General features: G+C 41.8%; 1 protein-coding gene across 3 annotated transcripts in view; it reads left to right on the top strand.

The window, feature by feature from the left end:
• Positions 1-10,217: 10,217 nt before the first annotated feature.
• Positions 10,218-19,187, top strand: part of CDKL2 (cyclin dependent kinase like 2) — a 35,723-nt gene continuing 26,753 nt past the window's right edge. For 2 of the 3 annotated variants that reach the window (XM_079919232.1, XM_079919234.1), the window contains exons 1-2: positions 10,237-10,675; positions 12,915-13,113. In XM_079919232.1, the coding sequence (XP_079775358.1) occupies positions 12,946-13,113 (168 nt within the window). In that variant the 5' untranslated portion in view covers positions 10,237-10,675; positions 12,915-12,945. Of the gene's footprint in view, positions 10,676-12,914; positions 13,114-19,187 lie in introns of all 3 variants that reach the window. The other variant, XM_079919233.1, reaches the window with a different exon arrangement.

Here is a 19,187-nt window from a genome sequence, read left to right as displayed (position 1 = left end):
CGGTTACACTAGTATGAAATGATTTGAAATACTGGATTAGCTATAAGACTTGATCTACTTTAAAAGATGAGTGATTTTAGGAAAAAAAGGGTTTTAAGCACTAGAAGTTTAAACTTTGCAACGTATTTTTGTCCTGGCTTTATTTCAGAAAATTGGGAAATCACAGACAGCCTCCAGCATTAGCAGGCCTAAAATTAATTCAGGAACTACTACATTCAGGAACTACAGCGTGAAGCAATGAGCTAGAGTGCAGACTTGGAACAGAAATCAAATAGCTGTTAAATACTGAGTCTCTGAGCTGAGAAAAGGGAAGAATTTTTGAGGGCTTGTCATTTCACATATGTTGTATCTTAATCTGATAACCCTATTAAGTTCATCTATTGTTTGTTTTTAAAGAGGTGAACTAAAGCTTGGAGAGGTAAAAACAAAGCTCTGCCTGGTGTATGGTGACAAGGATAGTGACTTGGAATAGAGAAGAGATGTGAGACATTTCAGTTGGATGGTGACTTAGCATAAAGGAGTAGTGACGTTTCAAAGACAGCACTAAAGATAACCAGTATGTGTGCAGGAAGTGAAAGACTTGTATAGCAGTCAGTGAATATTAGCATCTAATATGTGCCAGAGACCTCCATAGGCGCTGGCTGGCAATACAGCAAATACAGCCTACCCTCGGGAAACTTGTAGTTTTTGAGGGACGGAAGCAACAAACATGTAATTTCAGTCCTGATTAGTCCTGGGCATAATACAACTCATTTAGTTCCAACGGCAATCCTGTGAGGAATACTATTTCTTTTACAGAAGGATACATTCAGGCACAATGGGGTTGGTCACTTTTCCAATAGCACCTGGCTAATGGGGGATAGAACTAGTAGGGAATGTAATAGTAACTGGAGATGGGGCTGTTCCTTAATCACAACCGGGGGCGGTAATGAAAGGCCTCAGGAGGTACACTTGAGATCTGGAAGAGAAGGCAGCTTTGAGGAGGAAGAGCATTCCAAATAGAACAAATGCAGAGGCCCTGTATTTGGATGGAGCTTGAGTGTTCAAGGGCATTAACGCCAGCGTGGCCATAATAGTAAGCAGCTGATATCAAGAGATCGGTAACTGGCCTTGTAGCTGGATTTTACTCTTGAACTAGGATTGTAGGGATCTGAGCAAGGAAGTGACGTGATCTGAATTAGGGAACCAGTCAGGAAGGGCTGTTGGGTGATGTCGATGGTCGCTTGGATTAGGGTTGGAGCAGTGAAGATGGTGATAAATGGTCAGTTAATAAGATAATTTGGGATACAACCTACAACACTTGGTTATGAATTGGATTTTGAATGTGAGGGAAAGGTAATTTTCAAGGATGTCTCCTGGGATTTTTATGCACCTTGGTGTGGAAGGCAGTAAGTACTCTTACTGAGATAGAGAAGCAGGAATGAAATGTGGAGGGAAGATCAACAGTTCTCTTATATCCACGTTAAGTTTCATATGCCAGTTGAATATCCAAGAAGAAATGTCAGGCGGTATGGTATGATTTTGGAATTCTGAGGAGAGCTCTGTGCTGTGATTGGTGAGCAGAGGTCTTTGCAGCTATTGGGTTAGAGGAGATCATCTAGGAAGAGAGTGTACAGAAGAGAAGAGGCTGAGGACTGAGCCCTCTGACACTTGCAACATGTAGGGTTCTAGAACAGGAGAACCATGCAAAGAAAACAGACAATATATTGCAAATATTGGTGTCGTGGAAAGCTAAGTTTCAAGAATTAGTCTTGGAAAGTATAGAAAGTTGTGTCATGCTGCTGAGAGGTCAAAGAAGGTGGCGAATAAATTAGGGTGGACTAACTGTTAAAATAAATAGACCCCAAAATGTCTAATGGCTCAAACACAATAGTTTCCCCCACCACCACCATATAACAAAGGGGGGAATGGTCATGAAGAGGTCAGTAGTCTGGCTCCCCCTCACTTAATCATTTAGGGACCAGATGAATGAAGGCTCTACTAACTTCACAGTGTGGCTTCAAGATCACATTATAGTCATCTCCATTACAGCTAGCTGGAAGGGAAAAGGAACATGGAGGATCTTTTCTTTTTTTTAATTTTATTTATGTATTTTTGGCTGCGTTGGGTCTTCGTTGCTGCACGCGGACCCTCTCTAGCTGCGGCGAGTGGGGGCCGCTCCTCACTACAGTGCACGGGCCTCTCACCTCGGCAGCCTCTCCCATTGCAGAGCACGGGCTCCAGGCACGCGGGTTTCAGCAGTTGTGGCACACGGGCCTAACTGCTCTGCAGCATGAGGGGTCCTCCCGGACCAGAGCTCCGTGTCCCCTGCATTGGCAGGCAGACTCAACCACTGGGCCACCAGGGAAGCCCCAACATGGAGGATCTCGAACAGAGATTTTCATGGGCCAGGTCTGGGAATGGTACACATCTCATATTCCATTGGCTTGAATTCAGTCTCATGATCACCCCTAACTGCAGTGGAGAGTTCAGAAAATATGCAAGCTATGCATAGAGAAAAAAGGAACCAGCTTACTGTGAGTAGCTAGTAATCTCTGCCACAGATGGCTTTGTGTAGGTCTTACTGAGTTATGGGAAGAGCTATTCCAGTGAAGTGATAAGGATGAAAGCCCAAGGGAGAACAGGATGTAGGAAATGAACAGACGTTTTTCTGTAGTTTTGCTATGAATATGAACGGGAATGCAGCAGAGGCTAGAGGAAGAGGGAACTTCGAGGGAGAGTTTATAAGAGGCTTGTTATCAGTGCAGACAGAATGTATACTATTTTTAACATTTGAGGAATGGATTCCCAGGTTTATACTGTTATGATATAGCTGTGTTGGTGACTGACAGATCAAATATGGTGTATGCTGAACTTGACCAAATAAGTGGTGTATTGTACTTTAGGTTTCCAAATCTAATTGTCTTTTTTAAATTAAATTTTTTTTTTTTTAATGGGGAAAACTTTCACATGGAATACACTTCAAAAGGTAGTTTTGTAAGTGAAAAGCCTTCTTCCTCCATCCCCCACCACAAAATTCTACCTAGAGGCAACCATTTTTTATCTAATTTTTTTGTACACCCTTCCAGAGATCTTTCTATATCCAAGAGAATACAAATATACATTTTTTTTCTTTTTAGGCATAAGTGGTGGCCCCCTGTAAAACGCACATTACTTGTATTATTTCACCATATATCATGGAGGTCATTCCATATCAGTAAACAAAGTGCCTACTCATTTTTCACAGCTGCATAGTATTCCATGTTTTTAAAAAAAATTTTATTACAGTATAGTTGATTTATAATGTTGTGTTAGCTTCTGCTGTACAGCAAAGTGTATCAGTTATACATATACATATATCCACTCGTTTTTAGATTCTTTTCCCATATAGGCCATGACAGAGTATTGAGAAGAGTTCCCTGTGCTATACAGTAGGTCCTTATTAGTTATCTATTTTATATATAGTAGTGTGTATTTGTCAGTCCTAGTCTCCCAGTTTATCCCTCCCCCTTGCCCGCTTTCCCCCCTAGTAACCATGAGTTTGTTTTCTACATCTGCGACTCTATCTCTGTTTGTAAATAAGTTCATTTGTACCATTTTTTAAGGTTCCACATATAAGCAATAGCATATGATATTTGTCTTTGTCTGACTTACTTCACTCAGTGTGACAGTCTCTAGGTGCATCCATGTTGCTGCAAATGGCATTATTTCATTCCTTTTTTAAAAATTTATTTATTTTTAGCTGTGTTGGGTCTTCGTTGCTATGCACAGGCTTTCTCTAGTTGTGGCGAGCGGGGGCTACTCTTTGTTATAGTGCGCTGGCTTCTCACTGCGGTGGCTTCTCTTGTTGCAGAGCACAGGCTCTAAGGTGCATGGGCTCAGTAACTGCAGCACGCAGGCTCAGTAGTTGTGGATCCCGGGCTCTAGAGCACAGGCTCAGTTGTGGTGCACAGGCTTAGTTGACCCGCGGCATGTGGGATCATCCCGGATCAGGGCTCGAACCCATGTCCCCTGCATTGGCAGGCAGTTCTTAACCACTGTGCCACCAGGGAAGCCCTATTTCATTCTTTTTTATGGCTGAGTAATATTCCATTGTATATATGTACCACAACTTTTTTATCCATTCCTCTGTCAATGGACATTTAGGTTGCTTCCTTGTCCAGGCTATTGTAAATTGTGCTGCAGTGAACACTGGGGTGCATGTATTGTTTCAAATTATGGTTTTCTCTGGATATATGCCCAGGAGTGGGATTGCAGGGTCATATGGTAGGTCTATTTTTAGCTTTTTTCTTTTTTTTGGCTGCGTTGGGTCCTTGTTGCTGCATGCGGGCTTTCTGTAGTTGCGGCGAGCAGGGGCCTCTCTTGTGGAGCACAGGCTCTAGGCACACGGGCTTCAGTAGTTGTGGCACACAGGCTCAGTAGTTGTGGCACGTGGGCTCTAGAGTGCAGGCTCAGTAGTTGTGGTGCATGGGCTTACTTGCTCCACGGCATGTGGGATCTTCCTGGATCAGGGATCGAACCTGTGTCCCCTGCATTTGCAGGCAGATTCTTCACCACTGCGCCACCAGGGAAGTCCCTATTTTTAGTTTTTTAAGGAACCTCCGTACTGTTCTCCATAGTGACTGTACCAATTTACATTCCCACCAACAGTGTAGGAGGGTTCATTTTTCTTCACCCCCCCAAATCTGATTGTCTTAATCACTTTTAAATGTAGTAATGAGGTCATTGAATCAATTACTAGATTGAGAACAGAATTCTCTCTTCTAAGGCAAATGTCCTTCCGTCAAAGAACAAGAACTTCAAAATGAGTCAGTCCATTTTTTTTTGATAATTTAATTTAATTTATTTATTTGGCTGCGTTGGGTCTTTGTCACTGCACGTGGGCTTTCTCTAGTTGCGGCGGGTGGGGGCCACTCTTCGTTGCGGTGCGCTGGCCTCTCATTGCGGTGGCTTCTCTTGTTGAAGAGCACGGAGTCTAGGTGCTTGGGCTTCAGTAGTTGTGACGTGTGGGCGCAGTAGTTGTGGCTCACTGGCTCCAGAGTGCAGGCTCAGCAGTTGTGGTGCACGGGCCTAGTTGCTCCGCAGCACATGAGATCTTCCCGGACCAGGGATTGAACCCATGTCCCCTGCATTGGCAGGCAGATTCCCAACCACTGCACCACCAGGGAAGTCCCCAGTCCAATTTTTTATTTATTTATTTATTTATTTATTTTTGCTGTGTTGGGTCTTCGCTTCTGTGCGAGGGCTTTCTCCAGTTGTGGCGAGCGGGGGCCACTCTTCATCGCGGTGCGTGGGCCTCTCACTGTTGCGGCCCCTCCCGTTGCGGAGCACAGGCTCCAGATGCGCAGGCTCAGTAGTTGTGGCTCACGGGCCCAGCTGCTCCGCGGCACGCGGGACCCTCCCGGACCGGGGCTCGACCCCGTGTCCCCTGCATCGGCAGGCGGACTCCCAACCACTGTGCCACCAGGGAAGCCCCCCCAGTCCAATTTTTTAACAGAATGTCAGAATGTATTCATAGCTGTATGCTCAATAATATACTGAAAATAAAGAACCTTTTTGTAGTCTGAAGATTTTATGGCCGTTCCTTTCACTTGGTAACTCAGCTGAGGTGTGCCAAAACCCATGATCAATCAGTATTTCATGAGACCTAAGTGGTGGGGTTTTTTTTGTTTTTTTGGCAAGAAAAGCACGTTTTGCGGGGATGTCCAGATATGTAAAGAATGATTGTTGCCAAGAGTTACTTAACAGAGATGATTGCTAAGGTGAGAAAGAGAATTGGGCTACTCTAAGCTAAAATGTATAAATTTACTGAAAAAAGATTTCTAGGCAGGCTATTTACTTCTTATCTTCTTGGAAGTCTATTGTTTTATATTGCAATGTCATTCACATACATAAAATTCACCCTTTTAACGTGTACAATTCAGTGGTTTTTAGTATATTCACAAGGTTGTATAACTCATCACTGTCTAATTCCAGAACATTTTCATTAGCCTAAAGAGAAACCCCAGGGAATTCCCTGGTGGTCCAGTGGTTACAACTCGGCGCTTTCACTGCTGGGGTCGGGTTCAATCCCTGATCACGGAACTAAGATCCTGCAAGCCATGCAGTGTGACCAAAAAAAGAAACCCCATACCCATTAGTACTCACTCCTCATTCCCATATCCCCCTCAGTCCCTGGTAACTACTAATCTACTTTCTGTTTGTATGGATTTGTCTATGCTGGACACTTCATATAGGTGGAATCACATAATATGTGATCTTCTGTGTCTGGCATCTTTCATTTAGCATACTTCTTTAAATATTTATTTATTTATTTATTTATTTGACTGTGCCAGGTCTTAGTTGTGGCATGTGGGATCTTTAGTTGCAGCATGCAGGATCTAGTACCCTGACCAGGGTTCAAACCTGGGCTCCCTGCACTTGGGAGCACGGAGTCTTAACCACTGGACCACCAGGGAAGTCCCAGCATACTGTTTTTAAGATTCATCCATGTTGTAGCACCTATGAGTATTTTATTCCTTTTTAAGGGGGAATAATATTCCATTGTATGGATATAGCACAGTTTATCCATTCATCAATTGATGGATATTAGAGTTTCACTTTTTGGCTACTATGAAATCAATTCATATGAATATCAGTACTGCTGTGAACATTCATGTACAAGTTTCTGTATGAACATATGTTTTCATTTTTCTTAGGTCTATACCTAGGAATGGAATTGCTGGGTCATATGGTCCTTAGTCTCTTTTTTTTTTTTTTTTTGCGGTATGCGGGCCTCTCACTGTTGTGGTCTCTCCCGTTGCGGAGCACAGGCTCCGGACGCGCAGGCTCAGCAGCCATGGCTCACGGGCCTAGCCGCTCCGCGGCATGTGGGATCTTCTCAGACCGGGGCACAAACCCGTGTCCCCTGCAATCGGCAGGCAGACTCTCAACCACTGTGCCACCAGGGAAGCCCTCCTTAGTCTCTTTTTAACCTTTGTTTCTTTGCCATCTCTCCAGGCTTTCTTCTTGTTGCCAGTCTCATACACTCCCACAGTGTTTTCTTTAGATTTTTAGAACATTTCACTTTCTTTAGTGATTAAAATGTGCATTTCAACCTTTCTGTATTGTCCCACTTGTTCATGTTATGATTTTTTAGGAAAAGTTTGACTTTTCATACTGCGACCTCAAGTTTCTTTGAATTCAGTTCCAATAACATTTTTCAATAAACTTCAGCTACCCAAAGGGATGGCCAAACATTCCACTCTTTAGAGCTCATCATCATCATCTTGTGCCATTTCCAAAATCTTAAATTCACAACTTGCTTTCTTTGACAGTAACTTTTTCTCCTTTTTCACTCCCATTAAACTTACTCTTTGTGCCTATGATGAGCTCCATTTTCTCAGTGCCCCTGTATTTTCAGCTTATTAGTTAACTTGTCATAATTTGTCTTCTGATCTAGCTGGAACCATGGCAAACCATTTCAATTGTGCTTTCTCCATCACCCTTGATTTCTTAACTTTTTTGTTTAATCTCCTTGCACTACCACTTCTCTAAGTAGCTTACATACTGTCTATTTTCTCCATTCTTTTTTTTTTTTTTTTTTTTGTGGTACACTGGCCTCTCACTGTTGTGGCCTCTCCCGCTGCGGAGCACAGGCTCCGGACGCGCAGGCTCAGCGGCCATGGCTCACGGGCCTAGCCGCTCCGTGGCATGTGGGATCCTCCCAGACCGGAGCACGAACCCGTGTCCCCTGCATCGGCAGGCAGACTCTCAACCACTGCACCACCAGGGAAGCCCCTATTTTCTCCATTCTTGAACCTGAGGATGCCAAGTCCTATGAAACAGAGTCAGTTGGTTTCACTGTAAATTCATGGTGTCCATGCTCAAGTGGGCACATTTTACTATTTCGTATTCCTTTCACATCAAAGTGTCTTCTTTCATAACTACCTATTTCAAGGAATTTCTTCTCACATATCCTTGAGCCTCAATCTCACCATTATCTTTTTTCCTGCAGAAATTTTTTTTAGAGAAGATCTAAGCCAGCTAATGTGTCTGTCCTACACTTTTCTGTTTTTCCTCTTTTCTAGAAACTTCTTCAAGGCTAAGTCCTTTTCATACTCTATCACCTTCTCTTCACTACCTGTCCTTGGTTTTTCATTAATTATTCCTTTTCTTGTCTCTTTAAAGCCCCCCTCTCTCTCTGTTCCTTTTCCCTACAAAGATTTTCTTGTTTAAAATAAACAATAACCCAATCACACTACTACATAATACTACCTCCTCTTCACCAAACATGTATCAATAGATGACTTTACCCAGGATGTGTAATGCTCTGCCTCCCCGCCCCCGACCCACAGAAGATTGGAGTTTTATAGCAAACCGTATTGTACAGACCTGGGGCCCAGGGGCTCAACCCGCTGGGCCCCCCACTTGTCCCCTGCCAGGTTGCCTCCTCGCCATCCCCCCAAGTAGCCCCATCCTCAAGCCTTTCGAGATCCCCATGACACGCCCCCCCAGCCTTTGAGCTGCGCAGTCCCTTCCCCCATCCGCACACCTCTATTACCTGAGGTATGTGAATAGATTCCCCCCTTCCCTACATGGTACAACCTGGTTCCTGTGGGAGGCCTGGGCTGAGGGGCAGGACTGGGCCACCAGGGATGTGTAATTCTTGAATACCCTATGCCTCCTTTACAGCTGGCTTTCAAACTCAATTCTTTTTGAAATTGTTTTCTCAGGCATTATCTAGTCACCAAATCCAGTTTTTAGTTTTTATCCTTTTGGTTGCCTGTGGGATATAAACAGGTTATTTTAAACTTCAGGGCCTTTTGCTTAGAGGTACCTTTAAAATTCTTCTCACGCTTCAGGCCTAACAAACCCAGATTTGCCACTTTATAAAAGGGAATCTGCTTCTCATATAAAAGAAGTTCATCACATTCTATTATAGCCTATAGAGATAAATAAAAGGGGCATGGCTCCCTCCAACGTGGTCACACCTAAGGGTAGAGCTAATTACATCTTGCATTAACTAAAGAATTATATTCTTTCCATATCCAGGTCCCAGGTCTGGTCCTCATTATTACAGCTTCAGGAACTGGATTTTAAGCAGTTCAATCAAGGTGATCCGGCACTGGAAGATTAATTCATTCTAAGCAAACTCACAAAATCTTATTTATAAACCAGAATGTTTATTTCTTTGTATACAAGAACGAATTAATACCTTAATATTGACTATGGGTATAAATACCTGCTATCCAGGACACTCTCCTAACTGGATCATGGTATTATGGATACCAAATAGAATTACAAAATGGTTAGTTTTTATGATTTAACATGAAAATAACTGAGTGCTTAAGGCTTCCTTACTGCAGAGGTATGGCTGAAACCCCAAATTCCTTGAATATGAGGAAAGCCCTGTTTCTTGTGTGACTTCAGCATGTGCATGATTCTGACCTACCAGTCTTGCCTAATGATGGATTGAGTTGGTCTGTGCCTTAAACATCGCATCCCCAGCTGCACCCTATTTGGCTGTCTGTCATATGCCAGTATTGCTCATGTCTTTTAGTTCCCCAACCGTCTTAGCCCTTTTCCTCTTATTTCATTCATGTCCTCTCTTCCCCTTCCGTTATCTCCAAGTATTTCCCTCACTTTCATTGCCCAGGCTGTCCTCCCCAGGGTCCCTTCTAACGCCAGTTCTGTCATCATTTACCTACTTTCACCTTTGCCTCGCCTACTTATCACCTCCTAGACTGTCACCCTCATCTCCTACCTGGCAGACTGACCCCACTGCCCAGACCGGAAAGGAAGCGTCGAATCGCCGTCAAGCCCGAACCTTCCCGGTTGAGGGGCTTCAGAGCCCACTCCCCGGCCCAGCCGAGGAGCTTGAAGAACCCTTCATCGCGCTCTTTGCACAGTCACCCCCTAACATTTTCACCCAATCCTACAAAACCACCACCACTTTTAGCCTCCCCGTGAGCACCAGAATCGCCTGTTGTACTCAGTCGCGAAGAGCGGTCTCCAGGTGAAGGCAGAAAGGTGCTTCCTTACTTGAGAAGGTAGGTGTGTGCTGACGCTGGCGTCTGCGCGTCAGTGATCTGAACCTGAGCCAAGCCCCAGGCGAACTGGATGGGTGGTTGGCGCTAAGCCAATCAGAGATCGCGATGACAGAACCCAGCCAATCAGAACACGGGAGGCTCGGTGCACTCGGGGGCGGGTCCGGACGGGTGAGGATCCGCCCCTTGCAGCTTGGTGGCCAACGCCTTGGCCCAGGGCTAGCTAGAGCCGAGCAGGTTCACGGACTCCAGGGACCGGGAGATTTACGAGCTGGGAGGCGGTGCCCTAGCACCCCAGCTAACTTCCCTACAGGCCTTGGCCTTAACAGGTATTGGTGCCTGCCGTGGACGCATTTAGACTCCGGTCTTTTCTCACTGGAGACTTTGTGCCTATGGTTGGGGACAGAGTGAGGTCGTTGCCTTGACGACGACAGCATGCGGGCCGCGGTCCTCCTGAGTGTGAACTTGCGGTGGGTTGAGGCCAGTCTGCCTCCCTGCCTGCTTCACCTGGGAAGACTGTGTCTGCGGAAGAAATCGCGACAGCAGTAGAATTGCTAGTTTGCTAGTCAGCATCTTTTAGACCTGAGAACGAGATGCATTTTACCTCAATTTTATTTCCAAGTTGAAAACCTTTGGGTATTTCCACGCCAAAGGATTTAAAAGGAACAGTAAGTATAATACTTTTGAAAGCTTCTATTATCTCGTTCTTTTATCTATAAAAGATTTCAACCTGTCTTTAACAAAATAAAAAATAGCAATTTTTTATTATCTAAATTATTAGTATGAGAACCATATGCTTCCATGGCACATGTCCAGAACTACCACATTGCCAATTGGCCAGCTTTCCTTTTAGTTTGTATAACCCTTAACATTCCCAAGTAGAAGGCATGAGAAGTTATGGTTTATGAGTAACTGTTTCAGGAAACAAGAGGCTTTTTAAGCCTTGATACTTCTAAAGTATGTGTGGGAAGTGCCACTTGAAAAAACAAGTGTGTTCAGTGTGCTGTGACCAAATGTGCAGTTGGTGGGAGAATACAATTGTAGTCAACGTGCAGAATGTTAGCTTGTGACATGCTTCAGAACCTCTTAGACATGCTTAAGGTAATTTTAACTGTGTTCACTTTGCATTTCCAAATATTGAGGACACTAATTGCAAATACTTTAAAATGATCCAGGTTATAGATTCCAGCTATTTTTGTCCTTGGTATGATAAGCCTAAAGTCTAGTCCTTAATAAAATATGCTGTTTTAGTGGAAGGAAAAAAAAATTAAAGGAAAGAGAGAATTACATTGAGAATTTTTTTTCAAACACTGACATTTTATTTAAAAATAGTTAATAGAGGTTAAATGGAAGTTAAAATGTCAAATGTATAGAAAGTTAGTGTCAGAGACACTGTTCTGTAAACAGTTTATAGTAGAACCTACTATCAAAGCTGGTAGTAAAATAATGAGATAATTGGGTTGGTGTTGACTGGGATTTATTTATTTTCTCCCTCCCAAAGATCAGTCTTCTGACTTTCCATGTATATATACTATATATATATATATATATATATATAACTATATATATATAATCTATATAATAATTATATATATATATCCCCTAAATTGTCAAATGTAAACTGTTGAAAATGTATTGTATACATCGGATTATCACAATTTGCTAGAACAAAGAGGATATTTGTTTTGTCTTTGTCATCAGTGTACCAATAGGGAAGCAAGGAAAACATCACAATTCACAATCTGTGTAAATTAACTTTAGATTGCTGTAGGTACACTACTAATGTTATAGGTAAGAATTTTTTTTCTTACCAAGTTTTATGAATGAGTGTTTTTATATTGTCAGGTTAAAAAAAAGTTCAACTGTGAATCATCATTTGAATGTATAGTTACCAATAGACTACTTTTTTCCCCAAAAAACTTTTAGAACCATGTTGGGATTAACAGAAATATTGTTTATTCTTTGCTTCTGGAATTTAATTTCAAAATCAGATTGTAAAAATAAATTTAACTTTGAAGTTGTAGTTTATTAGCTTTTATATTTCATGGCGATCAAAACTTATGAAGTAAAATCTAACCGTATCGTATCTGGGCTGAAAAGTTTCTTGCTATACCAAAATATGTAGTGGAATGATTGCTGGTCCTTCACCAATTATTAGTAACGTAAGAAAGATTTTGTTAGGATTGCCTTCATCCAGAAAATGTCACATAATGGGATGTAAAAGAATTCTAAACACAAAATTAAAATAATCATACTTATAGTGATTAATCATTAAAAAGATTTTTGAAATACTGTATTTGGTACACTAACATTTAATTATTAAAAATCTGCTTACATACTGTGATGTCATTGCTGTTATTTTGTATGTTCAATATAGGAATTTAATTACTATGGTAATAAAAGTAAACAAAAATAGTTGATCAGAAGTTGTTAGTGTTACTTGGTAATATTTTTCCCAATAGACTAGAAAGCGCATAAAGATCCTCAACTTTAATCTTTTAGACCTGATGTAAAAAAATAAATTTTATCTTCACTGTAACCAAATTCCCTTGTGCCTTTTTTACCTTAAAGTGAAAAGGAATTGTGTTTTTCTAAAGTAAACTGTTATTGTTTTGTATAATAGTTCAAATATTGCTTTATCTTAATTAAAAATATATTGAAATTTCATTAACATGACATTTAGTAATTTAAATTTGAAGTTAATGGCTTCAATTCCATTTGCCTTGTCTATTATGAAATGTATGTGAATAGTTTGAAAACATAACTTAGATGCAGAAACATTACACAGGACGGCCATCGATGCAGTGTCTGCTCTAATATGGAAAACAGGTGTGGAAGAATTAATTTGGGAGGGTGAAGGAAATTAATATACTCAACATAATTAACTCTATGTTTTGGTTTCCACAGCAAGAAGAATTCCTACTGGTTTTTAATTAAAATGGAAAAATATGAGAACCTAGGATTGGTTGGAGAAGGGAGCTATGGAATGGTGATGAAGTGTAGGAATAAAGATAGTGGAAGAATTGTAGCCATCAAGAAGTTCTTAGAAAGTGATGATGACAAAATGGTTAAAAAAATTGCTATGCGAGAAATCAAGTTACTAAAGGTAAGTTATCACATATATTGAATTGAAAAAAAATGAGTTGTTTCTTGAGTGACAGTAATTTTTTTTAAATGCTGTTTTTATATTTGTTTTATTTACATAACTTGGTTTAAAGTATAAATTTCTTCCTTTTTGGCAGTAAACAACAAGATTACATATACATATTCATTTATCTTATGAATATAAACATGATTTTAAAATTATTTGTTGCTTCTCTCTTATCTGCCTATCTATCTATTTACCAACAACTGTGTTGGGAGTCTCTAAGACCACCCCAAGGTTTTGTTTGTTTTTTGTTTTGTTTTGTTTTTTTAATAAATTTATTTTATTTATTTATTTATTTTTGGCAGCATTGGGTCTTCGTTGCTGTGCACAGGCTTTCTCTTGTTGTGGCGAGCGGGGGCTACTCTTCATCGCGGTGTGTGCTCTTCTCATGGCGGTGGCTTCTCTTGCTGTGGAGCACAGGCTTTAGGTGCGCAGGCTTCAGTAGTTGTGGCACGCAGGCTCAGTCGTTGTGGCTCACGGGCTCTAGAACACAGCCTCAGTAGTTGCGGTGCACGGGCTTAGTTGCTCTGCAACTGGCACGTGGGATCTTCCTGGACCAGGGCTCGAACCCATGTCCCCTGTGTCCTGTGGGGGCGTGAGCAGTGGTTGGCCAGGAGGGTGGGGTCGGGTTACAGGAGCACTTTCGACATCAAGAGCCTGGCCCTGGGACTTCCCTGGCCGTCCAGTGGTTAAGACTCTGCGCTTCCACGCCGCCCGTGCAGCCAGTCGAGCTGGGAGGTCTGAGCTGGCGGTACAGGCTGGCGGGCCACCCCAAGGTTTGATGATTCACTAGGAGGACTCACAGCACACAGCAAACAGTTGTACTCTCTTACAGAGAAAAGATATAAAGGAAAATCAGCAAAGGGAAAAGGCACATGGGGTGAATTCCAGAGGAAACCTGTCACTCTTCTTCCAGTGGATTAACACAGGATGCACTTACTTCCTCCAGCAGTTATGACAACACGTGTGAAATATTGTCTACCAAGGAAATTCATTAGAGACCCAGTGCCCAGAATTCTCCTGGGGCCTTATCACAGAGGTACCCCCTGCCTGGCTCATAACAAAATCCCAGACTCTCGGAAGAAATGTGGGTATTCAGCATAAACCATATTGTTTGCACAGTGAGCCACTTTATCAGTTCTGGAAATGAAGGAACACTTCTGAAATCCAAGTACCCAGGTAGCGAACAAGGGCTCACTTTGCAAGCCAACTTTCTAGGGATAAAAGTCTCAGACCTGCTATGTTAACTGCTTCCCACCACCAACCCCCCATCAGTCTAACCTGAAGTTTATCAATTTTATTTATCTTTAGAAAGAACCAATGTTTGGCTTTGTTGATCTTCCCTGTTGTGTATTTCTTTTCTATTTCATTAATTTTTGTTCTTTAGTATTTCATACCTTCTACTTATTTTAGGTTTATTTTACAGTTCTTTTTCCTAAACTTCTGAGTTATATGCTTACTTCTTTAATTTCTAGTTTTTTTTTTCTCATATATGCATTTAAGGTTATAACTTTCCTTCTAAGAACAGCTTGGTATGTATCCTAGAAATTTTGATTAGCAGTTCAAAATATTTTCTCATTTTCCTTAATTGCCAAACATGTGGAAAATTTCTAGGTTTTTCTCCTTGGTTATTTACTTTTGACCCAATTGCCCTGTGATCTGAGTATACGCTATGTAAGATTTTATTCCTTCAGATAAATACCTAATATTTATATTTTCCACTATTTATCAATTATTCCTGAGTTTCTTTCTTTTTTAAAAAAAAATTATTTATTTATTTTTGGCTGCGTTGGGTCTTTGTTGCTGCACGTGGGCTTTTCTCTAGTTGCGGCGAGCGGGGGCTACTCTTTGTTGCAGTGTGCAGGCCTCTCATTGCGGTGGCTTCTCTTGTTGCAGAGCATGGGCTCTAGGCGCACGGGCTTCAGTAGTTGTGGCTTGCGGGCTCTAGAGTGCAGGCTCATTACTTGTGGCATGTGGGTTCAGTAGTTGTGGCTCATGGGCTCTAGAGCGCAGGCTCAGTAGTTGTGGCGCACGGTCTTAGTTGCTCCCCAGCATGTGGGATCTTCCCGGACCAGGGCTTGAACCCGTGTCCACTGCAATGGTAGGCGGATTCTTAACCACTGTGCCACCAGGGAAGCCCCTGCCATATTTTTACATATCCCTTGGATTCCTCTTACCCCTCTTAGGGATTAACTACCTTTACTAGTTAACACTGATCTACATTAAATTTTCCCTGTCCTGGCACAGGCACACTACCAGCCCAGGCCTCCTCAGTAAGTTCAAAGTACTTGCTTAGAGTGTCTTGTTTTCTGTGTTCTTCATTATTATTTATATTGGATATTGTTTCTGGAAATTTATTTGTAGAAATGTTTTGAGGCTAAGATAGATAAAAGTTATCTTCTTCCAGAGAGGATATTCAGTTGCTTCTGCCAGGTGCATGGGGATGCTCCCAGTCTAGTATGTTAATCCAAATTCAAGGTACAGGTGATGTGAAGCCTGGACTGGTTCATTTCCATTCATTTTCACTGGGGAAGATTTAGTCCTTAGGGTCCCAGCTTAAACTGGAGGTGTTTTCTGAAAGACCCCACCTTTGCAAGGCATTTAGACTTGACTCTTCCTTCCGTCTTAGTCCCAAGAGGACACAAAAATCTAACCTCAGTTCCATATCTGTTACTTCATAGCAAAATCAGCTTTGAGTTCTGAGATTAATTCTCTGAGTTCTCCTGTTATTGATTTTGACCCAGTAATTCTTTGCTATCATCTTTGGTCTATTTCTATATGCTTAAGAAGGTTTTCAGTCCTTGTTCTCTTCCCTTTTTGGTTTTTGAGCGTTCTACTCAGATATCCTCTAGCTCAGAGATTCTTTCATCAGCTGTGTCCAGTCTACCAATAAGCCAATCAAAGGCATTCTTACTTTGTTACAGTGCTTTTGTTTTTTAAATTTTTAAATTTTTATTTATTTATTTGACTGCACTGGGTCTTAGTTGAGGCACGAGAGCTCTTAGTTGCCACATGCGGGCTCCTTAGTTGCGGCATGCAGGATCTAGTTCCCTGACCAGAGATCAAACCTGGGCCGCCTGCATTGGGAGCGCAGAATCTTAACCACTGGACCGCCAGGGAAGTCCCTGTTTTTTGTTTTTTTAATCTCCAGCATTTCTTTTGATTCTTTATTAGGATTTCCATCTCTCTGCTTACATTGCCCATCTGTTCTTGCATGCTGTCTACTTTACCCATTAGAGCCCTAAGCATATTAATCATAGTTGTTTTAAATTCTTGGGCTGATAATTCCTACACCCCTGCCATGTCTGCTTCTGATGATTTTTCTGTGTCTTCAAATAGTGGTTTTTGTCTTTTGGTATGCCTCGTAATTTTTTTCTTCAGAGCTGGGCATGATGTACCAGGTAAAAGGAAGTGCTGCGAATAGGCTTTTAGTAATGTGGTGGTGAGGTTGGAGGAAGGGAGGTGTTCGGTAGTGCCGTGATTAGGTCTCAGTCTTTCAGTGAGCCTATGCTGCTAGCCTGTGAACTTTACAAGTGTTCTTCAGGTTTTTTGTCCCCTCCTTAGGTGGGATAGGATGGCTACAGTAGGCTGGAGTTGGCTATCTCCCTTCCTCAGCTGGTTAGGCTCTGCTTAACTAGTTCCCCCCAAGGGCAGACCTTGTTAAGGACAGAGTGCGGTGGCATTTTTCCAAATGGTTCCTTTATTCCTCTCCCTGTGAAAGCTGAAGGAGATTCTTCTCTGAAATTTACTATCAGAACTTGGCTGAGCTCCTAGAAATAACATCTTACAGTGTTATGTGGATGCCCCTGTGACAGGGTTTCCCTGAAGTTTTTAACTCTCAGGCTTGGCCACATTGAGCTTCCGGTAACTTATCCATTGCAGTTCAGGTTTTCCTACCTTGGCATTGGTTCCCACAGAGCTTTGCCCTCGTGAGTCTCTGTTCCAGGAAGCAGAGACTCCCTGTGTTTGCTGGTTTGTCTCTCCAGTCTTGGAGCCGGTGGTTTGAGATGTCCTCATAAGAGATGAGATGTCCTCTCATCTCTTATGAATCCAAAAAGAGTTGTTGATTTTTTAGTCTACTCAGTTTTTTACTTGTTAGGATGGAGTGGAGACTTCCAAGCTCCTTACATGTGGAAAAGGAAACTGAAAGTCTACATACCTTTTATTATTTTATTATGTTTTAATTTCTTGGCCGTGAGGCTTGCAGAATCTTAGTTCCTCGACCAGGGATTGAACCTGGGCCCTCAGCAGTGAAAGGGTGGAGTCCTAACCACTGGACTGCCAGGGAATTCTCTACATACCTATTAAAATTTAAGTTTACTAGAAGTTTGTATGTGTGTGTGTGTGTGTACTTATAATAAAAAACCAAGTGAAACAATAGGCCATTAGACTAAGGTGGCTCTAATATCTTGGCACCCTGTGTGAACAAATCAAAGGAAACCTAAGTCAGACTCAATTCCTGTAAATGCTCAAGGTTAAGACATTGTAAGTTAAGCACAACCAGTCACAGTCAACTAGACTTTCCCAAGTAAAGCAACCACTTAAGCTGGAACCAACCAATCAAATAATTTACTTGTTTTGCTTCCATGTCTGCTCTATAAAAGCCTTTCCCTTAGCTTCTTTTTTTTTCTTTTTAAAATAAATTTATTTATTTTTGGCTGCGTTGGGTCTTCCTTGCTGCGCACGGGCTTTCTCTAGTTGTGGCGAGCGGGGGCTACTCTTCGTTGTGGCAGGCAGGCTTCTCATTGCGGTGGCTTCTCTTGTTGCAGAGCACAAGCTCTAGGTACGCGGGCTTCAGTTGTTGCAGCGTGAGGGCTCAGTAGTTGTGGCTTACAGGCTCTAGAGTGCAGGCTCAGTAATGGTGACACAGGGACTTAGTTGCTCTGCAGCATGTGGGAACTTCCTGGACCAGGGCTCAAAACCGTGTTCCCTGCATTGGCAGGTGGATTCTTAACCACTGTACCACCAGGGAAACCCTTTCCCTTAGCTTCTACCAGTAGAATGTTCCTAACCTCTTTCAGTATCGTGCTGCCCAGTTCAAATCAATGTTTGCTCAAATAAACTCTTGTCAATTTTAGCGTGTTTATCTTTAACACACCGATACAAATTTTATTTATCTACTTATTTTAATTTTTGAAAAGGTAACATATGAATATGCTATAAAATTAAAATGCATTTCCCTGCCACCTTTGTGTACCAGCTATTTAGTTATACCTTCCATAAGCAACTGTATCCATCAAAGGAATTCTGGTGTGTGTACATATATCAAACGTCAGCATATTCTACACACTGACCTGCATCTTGCCTTTTTTCCACTTAATGTAGCTTAGTGATTATTGCACACCCGTGGACATAAAACTGCCTTGTTCTTTTTTTTTTTTTTTTTTTGTGGTACGCAAGCATGTGGGATCTTCCTGGACCGGGGCACGAACTCGTGTCCCCTGCATCGGCAGGCGGACTCTCAATCACTGCGCCACCAGGGAAGCCCTGACTTGTTCTTTTTAACTGCTGCATTTTATTTCATTGTATGGCTATGCGTTAATTCACTTAATATATTTGGAAAGTGCTTTGTGATCCAACCTGGCACCTTTTGTTTTAATAGCTAAGTTTAGCCCATTTATAGTTATGATGTAACATAAGTTTGGTCTTAGTTTTCCTTTTTTTCCCCCTCTAGAGTCAGAATGGCTTAGTGGTTAAGAAAAAGAAATCTAAATATTTTGTATGCAAGTCAGCTGCAGGTCTGGGTGTGTTTATAAGGCAGATGTTCTGGACATGAAGGAGGAACTAAACAAAACTGAAATCTTTTCAGGAAAAGACAGAGGCTACAATTCCTGGGTTCTAATCCTCCTCTACCAGTTATTGCTGTGTGACCTTGACCAAGTTACTTAACCTCTATGTGCTTTAGTTTCCTCATCTGTAAAACAGGATAATAATTGCAACTATTTTATAGGGTTTTTGTGCTTAAGGTAATGGAACATAGTAAGCACTATGTAGGGGTTAGTTATTATTTATAATATTATGTATTTTATTAC

This window comes from Stenella coeruleoalba, assembly GCF_951394435.1.
Source record: "Stenella coeruleoalba genome assembly, chromosome: 4".
Lineage (NCBI taxonomy): Eukaryota > Metazoa > Chordata > Mammalia > Artiodactyla > Delphinidae > Stenella > Stenella coeruleoalba.
The sequence above is the reverse complement of the archived record's forward strand: the minus strand, read 5'-3'. Positions and strand labels throughout refer to the sequence as shown.